Below are 26963 nucleotides of genomic sequence, written 5' to 3' on the forward strand. Positions count from 1 at the left end.
TGAGGGATAAAAATAAAAGAGAAGGAATATAAAATCAGTCTATTTGCAGATGACATTATAATATACTTAACAGAACCAGAAATATCAATAAAAGAATTACATAAGGAATTGAAGGAATATGGAGAAGTATCCGGGTACAAGATCAACGCAAATAAAAGTGAAGCAATGCCAATGAATAATGCGGATTTCACAAAGTTTAAGGAAGAATCACCATTTAGATGGCAAACACAAGCAATTCGATACCTCGGTATCGAACTAAATACAACTAAATAATAATCTCGGGCATCTATATAAACTAAATTATCAGCCATTAATGAAAAAAATTACAAGACGACTTAGAGCACTGGAAAGACTTACCACTAACACTGATAGGAAGGATAAACTTATTAAAATGAACATCTTCCCAAGAATACAATACCTATTTCAATCATTACCAATTCACCTAACAGAGAAATTCTTCAAGGAGCTAAAGAAAATAATAAGGAAATTCTTATGGAAAGGGGGGAAACCGAGGATAACGCTAGATAAATTAACAGAATGGTACAAACAAGGAGGCTTACAACTACCAAACTTTAAGAATTATTACAGAGCATCACAATTAAGATACCTATCAGGTTTTTATCAAACAAGGGAAAAACCAGATTGGACCAGATTAGAGCTAGATAAAATAGGGGAGAAGATACCTGAGCATATACTCTATAAGTGGGATGAAAAATTGGTGCAACATAGGAATTCACCAGTATTGCACCATCTGCTCAACATTTGGAAGAAGATTCACGTAGAAAGAAATAAAATAAATTATCAACTATCAAAATGAATATTGACACAAAATCCCTTTCACAATAAATAACCTTTCTTTCAGAGAATGGGAGAGAAATGGGATCAAAAGAATAGAAAATTGTTTTTGGGAAATAAATTATTATCTTTTGAACAAATGAAGGACAAATATAATATAACTCACGATACAAGGTTTGCATACCACCAACTGAAAACCTACTTGAAGGACAAATTGGGAAACAGTGCGAGGTTACCAGAAGGAAGCAATTTTGAATATGTGATTACAGACACAATGATAATTTAAAAATTTATAACAAACATGTACATCAAACTGCAAGAAAAGAAGAACAAGGAAACAAACTGTAAACTTAAACAAAAATGGGAACAAGATCTAAACATAAAGATAAAGAATGAAACATGGGAAAAGCTATGCTCCGGAACTATGAGAAATACAACAAACACGAGGTTACGCATGATACAATATAATTGGTTACACAGGCTATACATCACACCCCAAAAGTTAAATGAATGGGACCCAACAGTATCAGACAGATGTTTTTGCTGTAAAAACGAAACGGGAACAACAATACATGCAATTTGGGCATGTGAGAAAGTGAAAAAATTTTGGGAAGATCTAAACCAGAGATTAAATAAAATCACAAAAAGCAATATACCAAAAAGCCCAGAGATCTTCCTTCTAAGTAATATAAGAAATAAAGAATTTGGACTCGATTTGGATGGAGCACAAAAAAGATTTATTATGATAGCCCTAGCTGTAGCAAAAAAATGTATTATGTCAACCTGGAAATTAGAAGACAACTTGAGAATACAACAATGGTACATAGAAATAAATAAATGTATTCCATTAGAAAAAAATAACAATTTAAGAAATAACATCACAATATTCGAACAAATATGGGAACCATACATGAAATACAATAGAGAAATCCTACCACGGACCTCCACCACCTAAAATGACAGAAGGAGAAGACAACGAAATGAACTGACTCAGTATATAAAAGTAAAAGATAAAAATTTCTTGTTTATTTTATTAAGTGACGACATTGTTTAACGGATTTAATGTATCTTATAGATTGAACTTTGAATAAATGGGAATGGGGGAGAGGGATGGAGGGAAGGGAGGGGGGAAAAAGGGGAGAAAATGACACTATATATGCAAGAGAAAAATGTCTGTATGTATTTTGGTCAGTATGGTTTATTGTGTGAAAAATAAAAAAATTTTAAAAGAAAGAAAGCAGCCTATATCCTCAAGGACCCTCTCCACTCAAGCCATGCCCTCTTCACACTGCTACCATCAGAAAGGAGATGGAGGAGCCTGAAGACAAACACCCAATGGTACAAAAGCAGCTTCTCCTTTGCCATTAGATTTGTGAATGGACAATAAACCACAAACATTATTTCTATTTTTTGCACTAATTTTAAAAAATTTGCAATAATATTTGCACCTGTAATGCTGCCGCAAAACAACAAATTTTGTGACGTGCATGACGATAAATTCTGATTTGGATATGATCTAGTTAATCACGGAACACTTGTAGAACTGACCTTGCAAGTACCTCTTGCTGATCCAAGGTGGCAGGTGATGAACCAGCTGGAGAGTATTCTGGTATAATCTCTACCTTTGATGGTTGTGGACCTAATAGAGGACGTTGCTCTTCATTACATGCCATATTTTTCAGGCTGCTGCTGTTTTGTTCAGTTATTTCTCGATTTGGTTCAACCAACTTGAAAAATGTGATAATAAAACCAAATTATTGAAGCAATATTTTATATTTGTCAAGAAACCTTGTCAGTCATACAAAACTGCACATTCTCCTATCATATTTGACATGTTGGTCATTGACAAATCATGTTTAAAGCAAAGAACTGCGAACTTTTCCTTGGTTTATTTTATTATTAATTCCGAAAACAACCTAACTTACGAGGTTCCTTTGTACACTATGCATACTTGAGACTCTATTTGTATCAGAAGCTCTTCTACAAACAACTGATAAGCCACATATTGTTTTAACACATGAAACAGTATTTTTGTTTCAAAAGATTAATAGTGCATGTTTCACTCTTCACAGTACCATTTGTAAGTGGCTGTATTTTTTGTCTACTCCTTATTCCATATTTTCTAAGCTATTTTTAATCATATAAAAGTTGCTGAACGCTTCAGAATACATGGATAGTGTTACAGAGTTCTGTGTTTATTGGCCTATGTGTTGTGTGGTTTTATGTTAAAAAGTGAGTTTGCCTTTAAGAGCCAAGGTGAAGGTGGATTGCTGAGAGAGTGGGAGACAAACTGAGCATGTGCAGAAAATGATCTAAAAATTTCTGGACTTGGATGATAAACCACCACTGGGTGGTGCTGTGGAGTGGAAGGAAGCCCAGAGCATGAGTCATGGTCTGGAGGACAGTTTAGAATGTTGGGATTTCAAAAAGGATGAACATTCCGAAGGCAGCCAGAAGGATCTGGACCAGGCCAATGGTTCCTCTCTCTGCAGCAACACAAGACCACTTCGAATTTTGTGCTCTCTCTCTCTCAAAGATCTTTTCGCTTCATTTTACCAAACAAACTGAATTTTGTTTATTATCTTTGCTTCGGTTGAGATCGAAGTTTTGTGAGTCTTGTGTGTTTTGTGTTTGTTTTGTGTCTAAGTTTTTCTGTGGGCTGGTTGGAAATATAACTTAGACTTAAATTACATATGTTATATTTAGGTTGGGGAATTTATTAGTTTTACACTGTTATAGAGATTTGCATAGTAACCAGTGGGCATTGTTATAAAAGGGGGGATTTTTGTTAATAAAATAATTGTTCATCTTTACTCCTGTGTGATATGCCTTCTTTGTGGTTGCTGGTTTGATCTTGTAACAATAGACTGAATAGGTAAGATGGTAGATGGAGTAGAATAGTTGAAGGTGTGAGGTTCCCCTTTTTAATAGTGAGTATTTGTATGCAGTGGGTCTTGTCTTGCTGATTCAGGGAATGCAAATTAATCTTTTTGGCCTTTACTGAAGGGACAGGAGTAGAAAATGAGGATGTATGCTGAGGAAGTAGAAGATTAATGATGGAATTGACCTCCATAATTTGTTTTGAGAAAAAAATTTTTTTTTCTTTATTTGCCTCCGTGCTATTAGTAGAAATACAAGTAATTTGTTTAAACTAAATTATTTTCCATTGTTTAAAAAAATTGGAAGAGGATTTGAAAAGATGGAAAAATTTACCAATAATGTTAATAGGACAAGTGAATTGTATTAAAATGAATATTTTTCAAGAATACAATATTTGTTTAAATCATTGCCTTTTCTTTTGACACTTAAATAAAATAACGTGAATTTCTTTGGAAAGGTCAGATGTCAAGAATTGGTTTAGAAAAAGTGATGTGGAAATTTGATCAGGGTGGACTGACTACCAAATTTTAAGAATTATTTTAAAGCAGCTCAATTGAGGTTTTTGTCCTCCTGTTTTCAATGGGATGAAAAACCAGCTTGGATTCAAATAGAAATGAATAAAATTGGTAAGACTATTCCAGAGTTAATTTTGTATAAATTTAATGGAACTAAAGATTTTTCCATATTGAAACATATTTTAAACATCTGGAATAGAATTCATATTGAGACACAAATTAAAAATGATCAATTACCAAAAATGTTGTTAAAACATTTTACTTTGAATAATTCTTTATTTGATCATTGGTATAGTAAAAGTATACAGAGAATAAAAGATTGTTTCTTAGGATTTTTTCTTAACTTTTGATCAATTAAAAGATAAATATAATTTTTGCATATTAACAATTAAAAATGTATTTGAAAAAGAGACTGGGAGCAGATTTAAAACTCCCTAAACAAAGTCAATTTGAAGATATAATAAGATACATTTGTTGTTAAGAAATTTATTACTAATACGTATATAAAATTACAAGAGACTGTAAAGAAAAAAGATTTGTATAAATCAAAAATCTGATGGGAGAAAGATTTAAATATACAAATTCAGGAGGAGATTTGTTCAAAATTATGTTATGAAAGTGTTACGAATATAGTAACTGTTTGATATCAAATAGTTCAAGATAATTTTCTTCATCAATTGTATTATACTCCACATCAGTTAAATGGACTTAATCCTAATTATTCAAGTAAGTGTTTTCGATGTGCGAAAGAAAGAGGGACTTTTATGCATTTTCAGTGTGGTCTTGTGAAAAAATGGAAAGGTTTTGGAATAAACTGAGTTTATTATTAGGCCAAATTATGAAGACAAAGATACCAAAGGATCCAAGAATATTTTTATTTGGAGATGTCTATGAAAAGGATATAAAATTGAAATTGGACAAATACCAAGAAAAATGTTATAAGTATTGCAATAGTAACTGCAAAAAAATGTATAGTGATATCATGGAAAGATGAGAGAGAAATGTTATGAAGTAGATGGTATAATGAGATGCAAAATTGTATTCCTTTGGAAAAAATAGCATAGTTTAAGGAATCAAGTTGAATTTTTTTATGGTATTTGGAAACCATATACGGATAATTTTCCATCCACCTCTTCTATCTTATCCACTACTCTTAATTAGTAATTTTTAGTAACAATTAATGAGTGTCGATGCTAATATTACTGTATATTAAATGGTAGGTGTTTCTTTTCTTACTTTTGGGTGGGGGGGGGGGAATGGGGAGAAAAATATACTTTTTTTGCATCATTGACTTTGGATATTTGATTAATGTTTTATTCATTTTTTTTCCTGTAATGATGCAAACAATTAAATAAAATTGAATAAAAAGTGATGGCAAGAGCAAAGTGTGAACGCATAAAGGAACTGCCCAAGATCTAAAACATATCACCTCATCTGTGAAAAATGGTGGTGGGGGTGTTATGGATTGGTATGTATGGCTACCACAAATACTGCTGCACTTATCTTCACTGATGATGTGACTGCAATAGCAAAATGAATTCTGAGTGTATGGAAACATCTGCTCAGGCTTGAACAAATGTCTCCAAACTCATTGGATGGCACTTTATCCGACAAGACAATAATCCCGAGCGTATTGCTAAAGCCACAAAGCAGTTTTTCAAAGGTAACACTAGAGAATTCTTGAATAGCCAATTCAGCCATCTGATCAAAATTCAATTGAGCATGCCTTCCAACATGCTGAAGAGAAAACGTAAGGGGACAAGACCCAGAAACAAGCAGGAGCTGAAGATGGCTACAGTAGAGGCTTGGCAGAGCATCACCAGAGAAGATACACAGCACCTGGTAATGTCTATGAATCACTGAATTTAGTCATTGCATACAAGGGATATGCAACATGACTAATATTCATACCATTACTATGTCCCAAATATTATGGTTCCCTGAAATGGTGGGGTGGGGGGGGGGGGGGGGGAAGTACTGTAATTTCTACATGATCAAACCAAAATGCATACAAATAAGCTTGAATAAAATCTGGAATGTGCACTTTAATCACATGAAATTTGTTTGATTACAGATTTAAGACAGGAGCACAGGAGAAAATAAAGGAAAAAAAAAATGTGAATTTGTCCCAAACATTATAGAGGGCACTGTGTATACCTTATCATGCTCTTTGGAGTTTAGACAAAAAGAGAAGTAATTTATTTGAGACAAAATTCAGAGGGAACACCCAAGTGAATGTTAAGAATCTAAATCAAGGGAGAAATGTCTCAAGACATGGAGTCAGCCAACTAGTTGGGACATGGGATGAAACTGGAGCACTCAGGATCAAATCCAGATCAGTACATGGTGCAGCAAAAGCGCTAATTACTGCATCACCGAATCCATATCGTCACAGTTCTCAAGCTGACTGCCTAGGGTATGAGAGAAAGTTGCACTGATGTTTCTGTCTCTCATAGTTTCTTTGTACATCTCTACTCAGCATTGCTGATTGAGGGATCACCATGTGGGGATTCCCTGACACCGTCTCTCTAAACTGGCGCACTGTTTGACCCTAAATTTGATCTCAACACCTTATACACCAAAAGGACTCAGAAATAAGGATGCACATTTAATGCCAGGTTAATAATAATACTTACTGTCGCAATATCCATCTTCTGTTCTATTTCACTCACGTGCGCTAATTCAGCACTTCGTGTCTGAGTTACCTCTGAGGCACGAGAACTAACTTCAAATGGAGACACATCTATAAAGACAGATACATTTTATCAGTTACGGATGCGGTTCCTCTGGTAGTTCAGAAATGTAATGTTCCCCATTTTTGTTTTTTATAGAATTGCAACTGAGTGTTTTATGTATAATACATTTTGTTTAGCTTGTCATTGATGCTTTGAGTCTAATGTCTAAATTGTGTTTAGTCTAAGGTGTCTTGTGTTTTACCCTAATAATGCACTAGTCTCCAAGAGTGTTATCTCTTTTTTTAACTGCTGCTCATTATAATAGCCATAGTTTTAAGAATGATGATGAGCTTTGAATTTGTATTGATTCCCTTGACCTCAGATAAAAGTTTTGGCTTCGCTTTTGTCATGGTTATCTAGGGAGCTGCATCGTCCACCCAGATAGTTTGGGTCTGTAGGGCACGAGGTTGAGTTGGCAGTGCCACTGTGTTCAGGCAGCCTGTCACCGTTTGTGTGTTTCTCCAACCCATCACTATTCTGCGAAATGACTCTCCTGTGCAGTGTCTAATCTTTTGTGTTTGTTGATTTTGTGCCTTCTGTATTTTTTGATTAATTGATGTAAGCCACTTTGGAGCAACATTCCATTGTGCTTAAAATGTGCTACATAAATAAAATATTCAATTCAATTCATTAGAAAATAGGTGCACCAGTTTCAGCCCAGAAACATTTTTGAATGCCCTAATGCCTTGACAACATGTCATCCCAATGTATGCACAGACATGATATCAACTTCAGTGCATCTGTGTATATTTCCGCCTCACAACAAAATCATCTACCCAGCCAAAGTTTTGTATCCTTTAGGTATCCTGGAGTTACTTAGCACCAACAAAATCAATTTCAATTGGAACATTTTATGGCACTATTATTAATATTTCTAACAATATTGCCCAATGCTTTCATCGTTTAAAATTATTTGCCTATTTAAATAAATAATAACATTTGCTGTTGGTGTTTCCAGCAGACCATGAAAAGCCATCCCCCACATGTGCCAGACTTGGCTGGAAAACACAAAACACTCCTCTTAAGAAAAAGAGAAATACTAGAAAAGCTAAACAGGCAGCATGTATGAAAAGAAAACAGTTTGAATGTTTCAGATTGTCAGAAGTGGGAAACATTTAAAGAGATAGTTTGTGAAGATGGTGGGAAGAATGGACAGGAGAAAGGGTTAGAGCAGGGTTGCTATGGGGATGAGTTGTTGGTGCCTCTGGTCTAATGGGCGAATTGATCCCCACCTCCAATATCACACAACTTGATTGGTAGCCCGACCTTCAGCACTTCCTCCTACCCAATCATAAATATGAATCTCCTACACTCTCCATTTGAAAGCTTGATCTTCACTCTTACCAACAGGTTATGAGCCACCACTGATAACAATCCAATGCTATGTGACACATGATCCTATTTAACTAAGGCCAAACTGGAACTCATTTCTTCTGTATGAATGCCCTATGATGTTTGCAGGCTTCAAACACACAAACATTTTGTTCGAGCGATGTCACCTTCTGCAGCGATAGGTCTATGGCGGATGACATCTGACTGGTTACACAAAACCCTGGAATACTTGGACAGCAAAGATGTACACATCAGGATACTCTTTATTGACTACAGTTCAGCATTTAACATTTGAGCAAACTCCAAGACGTGGTCATCAATACCCCACTGTGCAATTGAATTGTGGATTTCCTCACCTCCAGACCCCAGTTAGTGCAGATTGGCAAGAACATCTCTACAATCTCCATCAGAACCAGTGCACCAGAGTTGTGTATTTAGCCCCGTGTTCTATTATGACAGTGCGTCCAACAACAGCACCATCTACAAATTTGCTGATGTTATCATGGTAGTGGGCTGTATAACAAGGGACGGTGAGTCAGTACACAGGAGGGAGATTGAAAACTTGGTTGAATGATATACTAACAACAACCTCTCACTCAATGTCACCAATACCAAGGGCATGATTGTAGACTTTAGGAAAGGAAAACCAGAGGTGTATGATCCAGTGATCATTGAGGTAACCAAAGTGGAGAGCAAATTTAAATTCTAGGAATCACTCTCGGAGGACTTTCCTCAATCCATCATACCAATATCACTGTGAAGAAAGCACATCAACACTTCTAGTTCGCGGAGGTTCGATATGTCATCAAAAACCTTGGCAAACTTCTACAGATGTGTAGTGGAAAGCGTGCTGACCGGCTGTATCATGGGAGCACCAAGAGCTCTGAACAGATATCCCTGAAAAAAGGTAGAGAACACAGCCCAGTGCATCACAGGCAAAACTCTCTCCACCGCGGAGAACATCTACATGGAACGCTGCTGTTTTTGGAGCAGGAGCAATCATCAAGAATCCACACCACCTCGGGCATGCTTTGTTGTCGCAACTGCCATCAGGAAAGAGGTGGAGGTGCCACAGGACACATACCAGCAGGTTCAGGAACAGTTTCTACTCTGCACTCATCAGACTCCTAAATAACAGACTCAATTAGAAGAAAACATGAAAGTATGCAGACTCTATGATTTGAAATAAAAACTCAATGTCAGGTCAGACAGTGTACTTTATATAGCAAAGATAAAGATACATAACCAAGGCTTGAGCCCTTCATCAAGGTGTGAGCAAAATGTAGGCAGGTGCCCAAACAGGGGGATGATCACAGACCCACAGGCAGGAAGTAATAGGTGGATAAGGGAGGGAGGGCGTAACAGCAAATGGAGAGGGAGATGGCTATGTGAATGGAGAGGAAAGGGGATGGAGAGCTCAAGGAATGAAGGAAGAGGGATGGGGAAAAGAGGCAGAATGGGGGGTGGGTTATCAAAACCAGAGAAATCGATGTTAATGTCATCTGGTTGGAGAGTGCCCAGGTGGAATATTAGGTGTTGCTTCCCCAATTTACAGGTGGACTTGATTTGACAGTATATGAGGCCAAGTATAAGACATTGGTGAGGCCAAATCTGAAGAATTGTGTGCAGTTCTGGTCACCAAACTACAGTAAGATTGAAAGAGTGCAGAGATTTACTAGGTTGATACCAGGTCTTCAGGAGTCACAGGGAAAGATTAAATAGATTAGGACTTTATTCCTTTGAACGAGGAAGAATGAGGGGAGATTTGATAGAGGTTTACAAAATTATGAGGGCATAAACAGAGTAAATGCGAGTAGGCTCTTTCCACAGATGAGGAGAGATAAATACAAGAGTGGCTTTAGGGTGAAAGGGGAAAGGTTTAGGGGGAAGTTCTTCACTCAGAAAGTGGTACGAGTGTGGAACGAGCTGCCATATGACGTGGTAAATGCGGGTTCACTCAATACTATTTATTTATTGTTCTTTTAACAATTATTGGTTTTAATAAAAATTTAGACACCATTTCATCAGATGCAAGGATCGACAATGAGATAGACAACAGACTCGCCAAGGCAAATAGCGCCTTTGGAAGACTACACAAAAGAGTCTGGAAAAACAACCAACTGAAAAACCTCACAAAGATAAGCGTATACAGAGCCGTTGTCATACCCACACTCCTGTTCGGCTCTGAATCATGGGTCCTCTACTGGCACCACCTACGGCTCCTAGAACGCTTCCACCAGCGTTGTCTCCGCTCCATCCTCAACATCCATTGGAGCGCTTACACCCCTAACGTCGAAGTACTCGAGATGGCAGAGGTCGACAGCATCAAGTCCACGCTGCTGAAGATCCAGCTGCGCTGGATGGGTCACGTCTCCAGAATGGAGGACCATCGCCTTCCCAAGATCGTGTTATATGGCGAGCTCTCCACTGGCCACCGTGACAGAGGTGCACCAAAGAAAAGGTACAAGGACTGCCTAAAGAAATCTCTTGGTGCCTGCCACATTGACCACCGCCAGTGGGCTGATAACGCCTCAAACCGTGCATCTTGGCGCCTCACAGTTTGGCGGGCAGCAACCTCCTTTGAAGAAGACTGCAGAGCCCACCTCACTGACAAAAGGCAAAGGAGGAAAAACCCAACACCCAACCCCAACCAACCAATTTTCCCTTGCAACCGCTGCAATCATGTCTGCCTGTCCCGCATCGGACTTGTCAGCCACAAACAAGCCTGCAGCTGACGTGGACTTTTTACCCCCTCCATAAATCTTCGTCCGCGAAGCCAAGCCAAAGAGACAGAAAAATGATATAAACTGCTACGTAAAATAAATAAACCGTTCCGTATAATGAAAAATGCATATATTGTAAATGAAAACTATAATCTTTTTCTTTATTAAACTTCATCAAGGTATGAGCAGAAAGCAGGCAGGCAGCTGAATAAAATGGTGGGGAAGCTAGAGAGAGTCAGGGAAAGTCGAACAGGGTCACAAGCTAGAAGTCATAGTTGGATAAGGGTGAGAGGGCAGAAGAGAAAAAAAGCTGAGGTGATAGGGGAGGGGGAGAGGGAACAGGGTGGGGAGCAGGAGGAAAGGAGAGAGAGAAGGGGAGGGTTGGAGAAGTTGATGTTAATGCCATCTGGTTGGAGAGTGCCCAGCAGGAGAAAAGGAGAGAGAGAGAGAGAGAGAGAGAGAGAGAGAGAGAGAGAGAGAGAGAGAGAGAGAGAGAGAGAGAGGGGGGGGGGAGGGGCCTAATGGAAGTTGATGTTAATGCCATCTGGTTGGAGAGTGCCCAGCAGGAGGAAAGGAGAGAGGGAGAGAGAGGGAGGGAGAGAGAGAGAGGGGGGAGGGGCCTAATGGAAGTTGATGTTAATGCCATCTGGTTGGAGAGTGCCCAGCAGGAGAAAAGGAGAAGGAGAGAGAGAGAGAGAGAAAGAGAGAGAGAGAGAGAGAGAGAGAGGGGGGGGGAGGGGCCTAATGGAAGTTGATGTTAATGCCATCTGGTTGGAGAGTGCCCAGTAGGAGGAAAGGAGAGAGGGAGAGGGAGAGAGAGGGAGGGAGAGAGAGAGGGGGGAGGGGCCTAATGGAAGTTGATGTTAATGCCATCTGGTTGGAGAGTGCCCAGCAGGAGGAAAGGAGAGAGGGAGAGAGAGAGAGGGGGGGAGGGGCCTAATGGAAGTTGATGTTAATGCCATCTGGTTGGAGAGTGCCCAGCAGGAGGAAAGGAGAGAGGGAGAGAGAGGGAGGGAGAGAGAGAGGGGGGGAGGGGCCTAATGGAAGTTGATGTTAATGCCATCTGGTTGGAGAGTGCCCAGCAGGAGGAAAGGAGAGAGGGAGAGGGAGAGAGAGGGAGGGAGAGGGAGGGAGAGAGAGAGAGAGAGAGGGTGGGGGAGGGGACTAATGGAAGTTGATGTTAATGCCATCTGGTTGGAGAGTGCCCAGCAGGAGGAAAGGAGAGAGGGAGAGGGAGAGAGAGGGAGGGAGAGAGAGAGAGGGGGGAGGGGCCTAATGGAAGTTGATGTTAATGCCATCTGGTTGGAGAGTGCCCAGCAGGAGGAAAGGAGAGAGGGAGAGGGAGAGAGAGGGAGGGAGAGAGAGAGAGGGGGGAGGGGCCTAATGGAAGTTGATGTTAATGCCATCTGGTTGGAGAGTGCCCAGCAGGAGGAAAGGAGAGAGGGAGAGAGAGGGAGGGAGAGAGAGAGAGGGGGAGGGGCCTAATGGAAGTTGATGTTAATGCCATCTGGTTCTCCCAGCAGGAGAAAAGGAGAGAGAGAGAGAGAGAGAGAGAGAGAGAGAGGAGGGGCTGGAGAAGTTGGTTAATGACATCTGGTTGGAGAGTGCCCAGCTGGAGAAAAGGAGAGAGGGGAGGGGCCTAATGGAAGCTAGAGAAGTTGATGTTAATGCCATTTGGGTGGAGAGTGCCCACCAGAATATGAGGTGTTGCTTTTCCAGTTTGCGAGTGGCCTTGGTTTGCCATTGCATTGAGGCCATGGACAGACATATTAGAGTGGATATGGGATGTGGAATTGAAATGGTTGGTCATTGGGAGGTATCCGTTATTGCAGCAAACAGAGCGAAGGTGCTGAACAAAACGATCTCCCAGTTTACATACAGTCTCTCTGATACAGAGGAGGTCACAATGGGAGCACCAGATGCAGTAAATGACCCCTGCGGATTCACAAATGACGTGTTGCTTCACTTGGAAGGACTGTTTCGGGCCACAAGTGGTGGTGAAGGTTGAAGTGTGGGTGCAAGGGTAGCATTTCCTGTGATAACAGGGTAAGTGCCAAGGGGGCTATTAGTCGGAGGGGATGAGTGGATGAAGGAGTCACGGAGGGAGCAGTCCATGTGGAAAACAGAGAGGGGAAGATGTGTCTGGTGGTGGGATCACATTGTAGATGGCTAAAATTGCAGAGGATCATTTGTTTGATGAGGAGGCCAGTGGGATGGTAGGTGAGGACAAGTTAGAGGGGGAAGGGCGAATGTGCAGGAAATAGGGGAGATGTGGGTAAGGGCTAAGTTGAAGACAGCCATGTTTTTTGAAGGAGGAGGACATCTTGGATGTTCTGGAATGGAAGACCTCACTTTGAATTTTGTTGGAACAACACAAGAGACCAATGATAGAGAGGGAGGAATTGAGAAAATGAAAAACACTTTATAGAGAAATGAGACTTCATCGCAAAGATTTAAACACTGACCGTGCAACATACCTGTGGCCTTATCAAAAGATTCAATATTTGCCAGTTTCATTTCAAATGAACTTCTTAGTTTTTCAATATCTTCTTGTAGCTTAACATTCGATTTCTGCTCTGCCTCATAATCTGCTTTGATCTTTGATAATTTCTGCTCATATTCCTGACGACAAAATTCAAAATGATAAAGAACGTGATTCTCATCATACCAATTTAATATCAACATTAACAGTAGTAGATCAGGTGCTCTTGGGTACAGCCTTCAGAGAAACACAAGTTTGGCCATCTAGATACTAAAGTATTCATATTGTTCATCAGCTATAGGGTGTTTAATGTTTCCTTTTGTTCTTATTATTTTAATTGGTAGATTTTTGCCTGTCAGCCATTCATTGATAGATAAAACCAGAAAATATGTGAAACACTTGGTAGGTCAGGTGACATCTGTGATAAAGAAACAGAATTAACTTTTTCAATGATATTTCATCAGAAAAATTAAAAATCAAACATGGTTTGAGTTACAGAGGAGGAAGATGGAAAAGACAGAAGGAATGTTTTTGATAGGTTGGAAACCAAGATAGATGAATGATACCAGTGGGGGGTAGTGTCAGCTGAGAGAGAATGGTGAAAGCATATTAATCGCAGTCAGCTTCTGTAGAGGAAGTTGAAATAGTAGGAGATGAATGATGGTGGAGAAAAGAAAAAAATAATTTTGGAACTGAGATACAAAACTTTGCAACAGGAAATCGCAAATAAAAATGGAATTGGCATTGTTCATTGACTTTGCACAATTGACTATTCCTTGGGACAAGCCTGATAATAAACTGAAAGGATGGCTATCTGAAATTGTTCAGTCCTCAGGAGCGAAATGTGCCCATTCAGAAGACAACATATTGCTCCTTGAGTTCACTTTGAATTTTGTTGGAACAACACAAGAGACCAACGATAGAGACATCAGTGGGATGTAGAATAAAGTGACAGGCGTCTGCAAGGCAGGTCACCCTTGCTGATTAAATGGAAGTTACGATTTCAATTTGCATTTGCTTTGTCCAAGACGCCTCATTCTGAGCACTGAACACCAATACCCGAGCGTAAAGCCCTGAAAAAGAGTGAACGCATCACAGGCAAAACCCTCCCTACCATCGAGAACATCTACAGTGAATGCTGCCGTTAGAGAGCAGCAGCAATCATCAAGAATCCACATCGCCCAGCACGTGTTCTGTTCTCACTGCTACCTTAGGAAAGAGGTATAGGCGTCACAAGACTCACACCACCAGGTTCAGGAACAGCTGCTACCCCTCCACCATCAGACTCAACAGTAAACTCAAACAGGGACTCATTTAAGGATTCTTACTGTAAGCTCTTTATTGATTTTTTTCCCCTCTGTATTGCACAGTTGTTTACATATCTTTATTTGTTTACATATGTACATTGAGTACAGCTTTTTGGACTACTAATAAGTGGTAATTCTGCCTTGCCCACAGGAAAAAGAAATCTCAGGATTGTATGTGATGTCACTTATGTTCTGACAATAAATCTGAAAAATAAATACAGTAAACAGAAAGTAATGCAATAAAATTGCTTTTTAATTTTTTTAATTAAACAAATTATATATTTACAGCACAGTGGACACTATTCCCCTAGCTGATCTCTCACCCCGAATGCCTCCTCATTGCCATCCATGAATCTACCGACAACCATGGTGTCATCGACAAATTTGTAGACACGCAGTCATGGCTGTAGAGTAGAACAGATGGCTAAGCACTTATCCTTGACATGTGCTCGTTGCGATTGTCAGTGAGGAGTAGACGTTGTTTCTGATTCATACTGACTTGTGGTTTTCCAATGAGAAAGTCAAGGATCCAGTTGCTGAGGCCCAGAGTTTGAAACTTGTTGATCAATATTGGGGGTATGATGGTGTTGAAAGCTAAGCTGTAGTTGATTAAGAGTAGCCTGATATATGTGTTGCTGTTGTCTAAGTAATCCTGAGCTGAGTGGAGAGCCAGTGAAATTATATCTGCTGTGGAACGATTGTGGCGGTAGACAAATTGCAGTGGGTCCAGGTCTTTACTTAGGTATGAGTTTATTCTGGCCCTGACCAACCTCTCAAAGCGTTTCATTGCAGTAGATGTGAGTGCTTTCTGGGCGATGGTCATTGAGGCAACCCACACTACTCTTCTTGGGCACCGGGATAATTGAGGCACTTTTGAAGCAGGTGGGAATCTCTGACTGCAGCAATGAGATTGAAAATGTCCACAATCACTCTGGCTAGTTAGTTGGCACAGACTTTTACTACCTGCCCAGTACACCTCAGCACCTGACACCCAATGAGGGTTCGCCCTCTTAAGGTATGTTCTGTCATTGGCCTCAGAGAAAGATATCACAGGATCATTAGCTTCTGCAGGGATTCTCATTGGTACCATTGAGTTCTCCTTTTTAAAGCTAGCATTTAAGGTGTTCAGCTCATCAGGTAGCCCTGAATGGTAATGGAGACTCATAATGGTAATGCCCTCAAATATTAAGGGTAGGTGGTTAGAAACTTTAATCGGCATTTGCACTATTCATGTTCAAATGCAAGTTCAAATTTATGGTCAGAGTGGCATGACACGTACTCACTCTTCCAGATGAGACGTAGTCTTACCTTAGCTTTTGATCCACGGTATTAATCAAAAGCTACAAAATATATGTAACCCTCAGGATAAGCAGCTTGGATGTTGGTTTTTTTTTGGTTACTTTTCTTTTTAATAGAGTAGGTTAGGTGGTTTACACACACACACATATACACACACAAAATATTTTTATAAAATATTCCTGGATTTTGTTGCTTTGGTGTGATAGAATGGGAGGGGCAAGAGTGGGTGGTTTTGCATCGTTTGTCAGAGAAAATATTTTATAGTGGTGCTTCTGCAGGATAGATTAGAGGGATGGCTCTTTGAGGCTATTTGGATGGTATTGAGGAATGGGAAAGGGGTACTTACACTTATTGGGGTGTATTATAGACCACCTAATAGGGAATGAGAACTAGAGGAGCAAATTTGTAGGGAGATAGCAGATATTTGTAATAAGCACAGGGTTGTGATAGTGGGAGATTTTAATTTTCCAAATATAGATTGGGAAACACATTCTGTGAAAGGGCTGGATGGTTTGGAGTTTGTAAAATGTGTGCAGGATAGTTTTTTTACAGTAATATATAGAGGTACCGACTAGAGAAGAGGCAGTGTTAGATCTATTGTTGGGGAGTGAGATAGGTCAGGAGATAGAGCTATGTGTTGGGGAGCGCTTTGGGTCCAGTGATCATAGTGGCATTAGCTTCAATGTAATCATGGAAAGGGATAGGTCAGGGCCTAGGGCTGAGGTTTTCGAGTGGGGATAAGCTAGATTTTAGGAGATGCAAATGGATTTACGAGGAGTGGATTAGGACGATTTGTTTTATGGGCAGGATGTCGTAGAGAAATGGAGGTCTTTTAAAGATGAGATTTTGAGGGTGCAAAATCTTTACGTTCCTGTTAAGTTAAAAGGCAGGGTCAAAAGTTTGAAAGAGCCATGGTTTTCAAGAGATATTGGAAATGGTTCATAAAAAGAGGAAGACCTATAATAAATATAAGAAACAAGGAAAAAAGATGTTTGGAGAATTCAGTGAATGTAAAAAGAATCATAAGAAAGTAGAAAAGCTAAAAGGTACGAGGTGGCTATAGCAAGCAGGGTGAAAATAAATCCAAAATGGTTTCTACAAATATGTAAATAGCAAAAGGAGAGTGAGGGATAAAATTGATCCCTTAGAGAATCAGAGCAGACAACTGTGTGTGGAGCCAAAAGAGATGGGGGAGATCTTGAATGATTTCTTTTCTTCAGTTTTCCCTAAGGAGAAGGATATTGAATTGTGTGGGATAAAGAAAGCAAAGAGGGTATTTATAGAGACTATAGCGACTAAGAAAGAGGAAGTACTAGAACGTTTGAAGCTTATTAAAAGGTGGATAAGTCTCCAGGTCATGATGGGATTTTCCACAGGTGCTTGAGAGAAGTTAGTGTGGAAATAGCAGAGGCTTTGGCAGTGGTTTTTCAAATGTCATTAGAGATGGGCATAGTGCCGGATAATTGGCATATTGCATATGTCGTTCTTTTGTTTAAAAAGGGCTTGAGGAGCAAGCCTAGCAATTATAGGCCTGTAAGTTTGACATCTGTGGTAGGTAAATTAATGGAAAGTTATATATATATATATAATATATATTATTATTTTTTAATATATATATATATATATATATCTCTCTCTCTTTGGCTTGGCTTCACGGACGAAGATTTAGGGAGGGGCAATGTCCACGTCAGCTACAGGCTCGATTATGGCTGACAAGTCCGATGCGGGACAGGCAGACACGGTTGCAGCGGTTGCAAGGGAAAATTGGTTGGTTGGGGTTGGGTGTTGGGTTTTTCCTCCTTTGTCTTTTGTCAGTGAGGTGGGCTCTGCGGTCTTCTTCAAAGGAGGTTGCTGCCCGCCGAACTGTGAGGCGCCAAGATACACGGTTTGAGGCGATATCAGCCCACTGGTGGTGGTCAATGTGGCAGGCACCAAGAGATTTCTTTAGGCAGTCCTTGTACCTCTTCTTTGGTGCACCTCTGTCTCAGTGGCCAGTGGAGAGCTCGCCATATAACACGATCTTGGGAAGGCGATGGTCCTCCATTCTGGAGACGTGACCTACCCAACGCAGTTGGATCTTCAGCAGCGTGGATTCGATGCTGTCGGCCTCTGCCATCTCGAGTACTTCGATGTTGGTGATGAAGTCGCTCCAATGAATGTTGAGGATGGAGTGGAAACAATGATGGTGGAAGCGTTCTAGGAGCCGTAGGTGATGCCGGTAGAGGACCCATGATTCGGAGCCGAACAGGAGTGTGGGTATGACAACGGCTTTGTATACGCTAATCTTTGTGAAGTTTTTCAGTTGGTTGTTTTTCCAAACTCTTTTGTGTAGTCTTCCAAAGGCTCTATTTGCCTTGGCGAGTCTGTTGTCTATCTCGTTGTCGATCCTTGCATCCGATGAAATGGTGCAGCCGATAGGTAAACTGGTTGACCGTTTTGAGTTTAGTGTGCCCGATGGAGATGTGGGGGGGGGGGGGGGGGGGCTGGTAGTCATGGTGGGGAGCTGGCTGATGGAGGACCTCAGTTTTCTTCAGGCTGACTTCCAGGCCAAACATTTTGGCAGTTTCCGCAAAACAGGACGTCAAGCGCTGAAGAGCTGGCTCTGAATGGGCAACTAAAGCAGCATCGTCTGCAAAGAGTAGTTCACAGACAAGTTGCTCTTCTGTCTTGGTGTGAGCTTGCGGCGCCTCAGATTGAAGAGACTGCCATCCGTGCGGTACCGGATGTAAACAGCATCTTCATTGTTGAGGTCTTTCATGGCTTGTTTCAGCATCATGCTGAAGAAGATTGAAAAGAGGGTTGGTGCGAGAATGCAGCCTTGCTTCAAGCCATTGTTAATGGAGAAGGGTTCAGAGAGCTCATTGCTGTATCTGACCCGACCTTGTTGGTTTTCGTGCCATTGGATAACCATGTTGAGGAACTTTGGGGGCATCCAAGGCACTCTAGTATTTGCCAAAGCCCTTTCCTGCTCACGGTGTCAAAGGCTTTGGTGAGGTCAACAGAGGTGATATAGAGTCCTTTGTTTTGTTCTCTGCACTTTTCTTGGAGCTGTCTGAGGGCAAAGACCATGTCAGTAGTTCCTCTGTTGGCGCGAAAGCCACACTGTGATTCTGGGAGAACATTTTTGGCAACACTAGGTATTGTTCTATTTAGGAGAATCCTAGCGAAGATTTTGCCTGCAATGGAGAGCAGCGTGATTCCCCTGTAGTTTGAGCAGTCTGATTTCTCGCCTTTGTTTTTGTACAGGGTGATGATGATGGCATCACGAAGGTCGTGAGGCAGCTTTCCTTGGTCCCAGCAGAGCTTGAAAAACTCATGCAGTTTGGCATGCAGAGTTTTGCCGACAGCCTTCCAGACCTCTGGGGGGATTCCATCCATACCTGCTGTTTTGCCACTTTTCAGTTGTTCAATTGCTTTAAATGTCTCTTCCCAGGTGAGGACCTCATCCAGCTCTAGCCTTAAGGGCTGTTGAGGGAGCTGGAGCAGGGCGGATTCTTGGACTGAGCGTTTGGCACTGAAAAGAGATTGGAAGTGTTCTGACCATCGGTTGAGGATGGAGATCTTGTCGCTGAGGAGGGCTTTGCCGTCTGAGCTGCGCAGCGGGCTTTGGACTTGGGGTGAGGGGCCGTACACAGCCTTTAGAGCCTCGTAAAAACCCCTGAAGTTGCTGAGCTGGGTTCATTTGGCGAGGCTAGTCCACCACTCATTTTGGATCTCCCGGAGTTTACGCTGAAGATGGCTGCGTGCGTGACGGAAGGCTCGTTTCTTCTCTGGCCAGGACGGCTTTGCAAGGTGAGCCTGGTGGGCAGCTCGCTTCTTTGCCAGCAGCTCCTGGATTTCTTGGTTGTTTTCATCGAACCAGTCCTTGTTTTTCCTGGAGGAGAAGCCCAGTACCTCTTCAGTGGATTGCAGTATGGCAGTCTTCAGCTGATCCCAGAAGGTATCAGGGGATGAGTCCATGAGGCGGATTGCATCCTCGAGCTTTGCTTTGAGGTTTGCCTGGAAGTTTCCTCTCACTTCGTCTGACTGCAAGTTTCCAACATTGAACCTCTTTCTGGGGGCTTTACTGTTCCTGGACTTTGGCTTGAAGTGAAAGTTGAGCTTGCAGCGAACCAGCCGGTGGTCAATGTTGCATTCCGCACTGGGCATGACCCTGGTGTGGAGCACATCTCATTTGTCTCTTTCTCGCACCAGGACATAGTCCAGGAGGTGCCAGTGTTTGGATCGGGGATGCATCCATGTAGTCTTCAGGCTGTCCCTCTGCTGAAAAAGGGTGTTTGTAATGACAAGCCGCTCTTCTGCGCAGAGCTCCAACAGGAGGCGCCTGTTGTCGTGGCACTTGCCGACACCATGCTTGCCCAGGATTCCTGGCCAGGTTTCTGAGTCTTTGCCGACGCGAGCGTTGAAGTCGCCAAGGATGACAACCTTGTCAGCTGTAGGGGTGCGTTGAATGAGGTTGCGCAGATCAGTGTAGAACTTGTCCTTTTCTGCTGGTTCCGCCTGGAGGGTTGGAGCATAGACACTGATGAAGGTGATGCGACGCTTGTTTTGAAGGGGGAGTCGCATGGACATGATCCGGTCCGAGTGGCCTGTCGGGAGGTTTTCAAGTTTGGAGGCAATGAAGTTCTTGACCATGAAGATAGGCATCGTTCATCCATAGGATTGCCAGACCAGTAGAGTGTGTAGCCCACGCCACGTTCTTGGAGGCTGCCTACATCTGCAAGCCGGACTTCACTGAGAGCGGCTATGTCGATGTCAAGTCTAAGGAGTTCATGTGCGATGAGGGCAGACCGACATTCAGGTCGGTGGCTGTCAGCCTTGTCTATGGTTCTGATGTTCCAGCATGCGAGGTTGAGTTTGTGAGCATCTTTTGTGGGGGAGGATGTGGAGGGGGAGGACGTGGCCCTGTCCTCGGGCCTGCGCAAAGGAGCTTTTAGGTGGAGTGCAGTGTACGCACTACTGGCCCCACCCTTTACACCCATGGTTCGTGTGCTGTGGCCAAGCAAGCTAGAACGTGGCAGCGAGGTCCTTGGGTCGTAGGTTTTATATCGGAGTGGCCTTCTCCTATGCAGGTTTCTTACCCGGCCTGGAGGGGCCTGCCTCCCCTCCTAGGTCGGACCATACCTGGTCTGATTGGTACAGGTCTAGTCTTGACCCTGCCAAACTCTCACCCCTCCCCATCTCCCGTGTTCCTCATGCACAATGTTTTATATATATATATATATATATGGAGAGATATGGTCTGATCAGGAACACTCGACATGGGTTTGTGCATGGAAGGTCATGCTTGACCAATCTTGTTGAATTTTTTGAAGAGGTGACTAGGAAAGTTGATGAGGGTAGAGCAATGGATGTTGTCTATATTGACTTCAGTTAGTCCTTCGATAAGGTTCTGCATGGAAGATTCAGTCGTTAGGTATTAATTTTGAGATAGTCAAATAAATTCAACAGTGGCTGGAAGGGAGATGCCAGAGAGTCATAGTGGATAACTGTTTGTCAAGCTGTGACAAGTGGTGTGCCTCAGGGATCTGTATTGGGTCCTTTGCTGTTTGTCATATACAATAATGATCTGGATGATGGGATGGTAAATTGGATTACTAAAATAGGTGGAATTGTGGATAATGAAGAAGGCTTTCAAAGGTTGCAGGGGGATTTAGATGGCTTAGAAGAGTGGGCTGAAAGATGGCACAGATGGAGTTTAATGCGGATAAGTTTGAAGTGCTTCATTTTGGTGGGAATAATCAAAACAGGACATACGAAGTAAATGGGAGGGCATGAGGAATGCAGTGGAGCAGAAAGATCTTGGAATAGCGGTGCATCATTCCCTAAAGGTAGAATCTCATGTGGATAGGGTGGTGAAGAAGGCTTTTATTGTGCTGGCCTTTATAAATCAATGCATCGAATACAGGAGTTGGGAGGTGATGCTGAGGCTGTTCAAGGCATTGGTGAGGCCAAATTTAGAGTACTGTGTAGAGTTCTGGTCACCGAATTATAGGAAGGATATCAACAAAGTAAAGAGAGTGCAGAGAAGATTTACGAAAATGTTATCTGGGTTTCAGCATCTGGATGACAAAGAAAGATTGACCAGATTAGGTTTTTATTCTTTGGAGCATAGAAGTTTGAGAGGAGATTTGATAGAGGTATTTAAGATTATGAGAGGGACAGATAGAGTTGATGTGGATAGGTTTTTTTCCATTGAGAGTAGGAGAGAGTGAAATAAGAGGTCATGAGTTAAGGGGCAAAAGTTTAGAAGTAACGAGGGGGAACTTCTTTACTCAGAGAGTGGTGGCTGTATGGAATGAGCTTCCAGGAGAAGTAGTGGCGGCAGGGTCAATTTTGTCATTTAAGGAAAAATTGGATAGGTATATGGATGGGAGGGGAATGGAGGGTTATGGGCAAGGTGCAGGTAGGTGGGACTAGAAGGGCAAATATGGCCTGTTTCCCATGCTGTAATTGTTATGTGTATATGGTTAAATATATTTTCTGTCTTCATCCAGTGAACTCAAGAATAGATACATATAAAAAATAGATAAAATAAAGTAGATAATAGATAAAATAGTAAACAAATAAAGAATTGTAAACAAACTGACTGTGTAAATAGAGAAAAACTGTGTACTCAGTAATAAATAACGTGCAAAGTAGTCTCTGATAGAGTCTATTGTTTTGACATTTTATGGTAGAGGGGTAGCACCTGTTCCAGAAAGTGGTGGTACATCTTGTGGTATTTATACCTCTTTCCTGATGGCATCAGTGAGAATGCATGTCCTGAGTGGAGTGGATCCTCAATGATTGCTGCTGCTCTCTAACGGCACCATTCAATGTAGATTTTCTTGATGGTGGGGAGAGATTTGCCTTTGGTATCCTGGGCTATTTCCACTACTTTTTGCAAGGATTTTGCTCAAAGCTATTGGTGCCACCATACCAAGCTCTGATGCAGCCAGTCAGCACACTTTTCACTACACATCTCTATAAATTTGCCAAGGTTTCTGATGCCATATCGATCTTTAGCAAACTCCTGGGGAAGTGGAGGCGCTGATGTGCTTTCATTATAATGACATTAGTGTGTGGGGTCACAGTATGAGCTCAATGCACTATATGTATATTACAAGTTACTTATCACATCAGTCTTTCCCTGGGGTTTTGCTGGATGCAGACATGGGCTGCTTTATTTTCTGAAGAATTACAAATGGATCTGAGCATTGTGGAATTATCAGCATTTATCCTCGCTTCAGACCTTATGAATGAAAGGATATAGAAACAGTTGAAAATGATTAATCTGAGGACTTCCTGAAGTAATATCCTGAGACTGCAATGACTGACAGCCAACAATCACCATTATCCTCCTTTGTGCAAGATAGGACTCCAGCCAATTAGCCTTTTACCACTGAGTTTAATTTACTGCTTCCTTGATGCCAGACAAATGAACACATGATATTAAGAGCAGTTAACTTTCACCTCATTTTTAAAGTCAGCTCTTTAATCCAAGTCCATAATGATGATTACAGCTAAATGATCCCAATGAAATCCAAAATAAATACAAGTTATTTCACCCCCCACCCCCCCCCCCCAACCAACGACGTGATTTACTGCATCGTTGTCCGAAGAGGGCGGGCAAAATCTTTGAGGATCTCTTCCATCCTGCACACTACATCTTTGGGGGCCAGCACCACCAGACTGAGGAACAGCTTCTTCCCATGGGCTGAACAACTAAAGGAACTGCTCACATTAACCTTCCAAGACTCAGATAACTATGAAACAATATTTATTTACTTACTTGTACCATATGAATACTTATACTTGTCTCTATGTGTGTTATATCTGGGTGTGTGTCTGTGTGTTTTTCACTGAGGACTAGAGAACGCTGTTTCATTGGGTTGTACTTATGCAATCAGATGACAATAAACATAAATTGATTTTCCAGTACTTTCCTGATGTTTGAGAATAGAATAGTTCATTGTTAATTAGCTTTAATACATTTCCCCTGCTTTGTGAAGAAAGGGCGTGTTTGTCACGTAGATTCCATTTTTGTAACCGTATTGGAAGAATCAGACAATAAATCTGGAGTTCAAAACTTCATGACTACAGCTGTAACCTCTGCTCTTAGCTGTTTCTTCATATTTGGAGAAGTGAATTGAATTGGCTCACAACTGGCCTCTTCTACATTGGGTATTTCATAAATGAGGTGCATCAACAATTTGGCACTTCTGGCTGAACATGGTTGCAAATTTGAAACTTTGTCTTGGACAATCATATTCTGGGTCTAACTATTGCTCAAGATGGAAATGTTCTTGAAGTGTCTCCATCATCATTCGGGAACCTGATGTGGCCGGAATTCAGAACTTTCATTTGGTCCATTGGTTGTGGATCACTATATTATCTTTGATATTTAGCATGCATGTTGCCCTGACTGGTGCAGCTCTTGGCATGTCCCTTTGAAGCAGAAGCAGACTTGGTCCATGGCCAGATGGTAATGGTTGACTGAGTTGTGAATTATGCTGAAATGTAATTCTGCTGCTATAGATGGACCATATTGCTTTATGGATCCCCAGCTTTGAGCTGCAAGGTTGGTTTAGTACATGCCTCATGCAAAATGATAGCAGATAGATGGTCTCAGTGTAAAGATGGATCTGTGTAACAACCCATCCTATCAGTGCTGTCATAAACAGATGAACCTGTAACAGAATGAGAATGAGATCAAGTAGGTTTATCTTTTTCTGACCCTTTACTGCAGTGCAAGAGTGGCAGCCACATCTATCCGACTAACAGGGGTGCCAACAAGTTACATTTAGCAATGATCATTCATTTTGCCCACATGGGTACATTTTATGCTTCAGTTTCTTTCAGCACTTCCAAATGTTATTCATGAAGGAGATGTGTTGTTTCAACATCTGTGGGACAGAATCATGCCTTGACTGTTTAGGCCTCATTATGTATCTTGACTATAGGGTTATAAAGAACAAGTTCCAGAAAACGGGATTATGTTGGGTTTTTCAGCTAGCACAATATGCTTTTTTTGGCACAAGGTACTCCCTACAACCTCTTAAAAACCTGCAAGTCCTTGACATCAAAAGTCAATTGCTGGAGAAACTCAACAGATCAGACAGCATCAATGGGTAGAAATGGTCAGTCAACATTTTGTGTTGGAATTGTAAATTCTCAAGACAGCGAAACTTTGCTGTTTTCCTTGGATGAATACAAATCTTTTGCCTTGACAAGCATCAAGCAATAGAATCTCTTGTGTCTCTAGATGTACAAACTTCAGAATATATTTCAGCTTTTCATTTGATGTATACAAACCTGTCTCATATTTTCTTTTTCAATTTCTAACTCAGAATGGACTTCAGTATTCTCAGGAGATTGATCGGTTGCCTTGCTTTTGCTCATTTGCACTATATTTAGGTAATCTGCAAAATAAAAATGAAGTTAATTTAACAAATAAAACACGGCACTTCATGCAGTTAAAAAAATAGATAAGCTATCTAGAAATAGATTTCCAGAAATCATCACTCTGTAATCATTTAAGGCAACTAATTCAGTTAATAGAATTGAGAGTCTATTTATATCAAACAGTACTACATTTATAAAGCTTATTTAGAATGATCAGCATTAAGAAAACTGCCCAATGTTATTTTCCACATTTCTGGACAATTTATGTAGCCCTCTGTTTTCCTAGATCAATTAAGTGAGATCAATTAATTCAGCACATATTAACCTTCCTGAACTTGCTAGCAGGGCCATCAAGGGAACTGATCCAGGTTCTCTATGATTTGAACTTTCCAATTCTGCTCCCCCTTTCAATTATCCAAATTTCTCAAAATTTTAACATCTGGTAAAACAAAGTCCTGCACTCCTAAGAGAATGGCAATGGTTCACCTCAATATGAGTGAAGAAATAACTCATCTTTGCAAACCTCAATGGCTTACCCCTTATTCTAAGACCTTTAAAAATTTTGTAGTTTGATGACATCCTTTCTCATTCTTCTCAAATCAAAATAATATCTCACTTGACTTGATCTCTCATTGTATAGTAAACCTATCATCGCTGAGACCAGTGGAATTTTCACTACATTCCCTCTATGGCAAGTGCATCCTTTCTTATGCAAGGATATAAAAAAAATATGCATGTTCTCCAGATGCACCCTCCCTAAGGCCCTATACAATTGTAACAGCATTTCCTTACCACTTTCTCCTTTCATTATTTGCTGCACCTGCATGTTGGCTTTTAGCAACTTGTACAAGCAACACCCATATCCCTTTAACCTCAACATCACCTTATCTCTTCTGTTTGAATGAATTCTCTGTTCTTCTATTATATGTACCAAGGACGACCTCATGTTTTATTCCACATTAATTCCATCACCAAGTACGGTTAGCGAAGTGGTTAGGGCAACGCTATTACAGCTCTAGCAACCTGGGTTCCAGTCTGGTGCTGTAAGGATCTGTAAGGAGTTTGTATGTTCTCCCCATGTCTGGATGAGTTTCCCCAGGTGCTCTGGCTTTCTCCCACCCTCCAAAAATCTGCAAGGGGTATTTGGCTCATGGGTTGGAATGGCCTATCACCGTGCTGTGTGTCTAAATTGGTGACTTTAGTTTGTTTAGCTTTCCTACATATCTCTGAAGCCTCTTTACATCATTTGATAGAAATTCATATTAATTTTTTCAATTATTTTATAATTGTATTTTGTTGTATATTCCACCATTTTCCTTACCACTGATATAATGCCATAAGGTCAAGAGTTTTATCTCTTTCTCATCTTAAATAGTGGGGCCACATTTGTTACCCTTCAAACTGCAGGAACAGTTCTATCATTTTTGAACTTCAGATGGTGATAACCAGAGCATCCACTATCTTGAAAGTCTCCACCTTTTTTAAAACACTAAGAGGTAAATCAGTGA

The 26963-nt window shown here is 41.1% G+C and overlaps 1 protein-coding gene across 4 annotated transcripts in view; it reads right to left on the reverse strand.

The window, feature by feature from the left end:
• kif17 (kinesin family member 17) overlaps nucleotides 1-26963 on the reverse strand; it is a 101286-nt gene that overhangs the window by 18122 nt on the left and 56201 nt on the right. For all 4 annotated transcript variants that reach the window (XR_011351844.1, XM_069919062.1, XM_069919064.1 and 1 more), the window contains exons 6-9: nucleotides 25366-25472; nucleotides 13458-13602; nucleotides 6827-6933; nucleotides 2344-2522 (exon numbers count right to left, since the gene is read on the reverse strand). Coding sequence is in view for 3 of the 4 variants with exons in the window: in XM_069919062.1 (XP_069775163.1) it covers nucleotides 2344-2522; nucleotides 6827-6933; nucleotides 13458-13602; nucleotides 25366-25472 (538 nt within the window). In the remaining variant the exon portion in view is untranslated. The remainder of the gene's footprint in view (nucleotides 1-2343; nucleotides 2523-6826; nucleotides 6934-13457; nucleotides 13603-25365; nucleotides 25473-26963) is intronic.

The sequence above is a fragment of the Narcine bancroftii genome, chromosome 2 (genome assembly GCF_036971445.1).
Source record: "Narcine bancroftii isolate sNarBan1 chromosome 2, sNarBan1.hap1, whole genome shotgun sequence".
NCBI lineage: Eukaryota > Metazoa > Chordata > Chondrichthyes > Torpediniformes > Narcinidae > Narcine > Narcine bancroftii.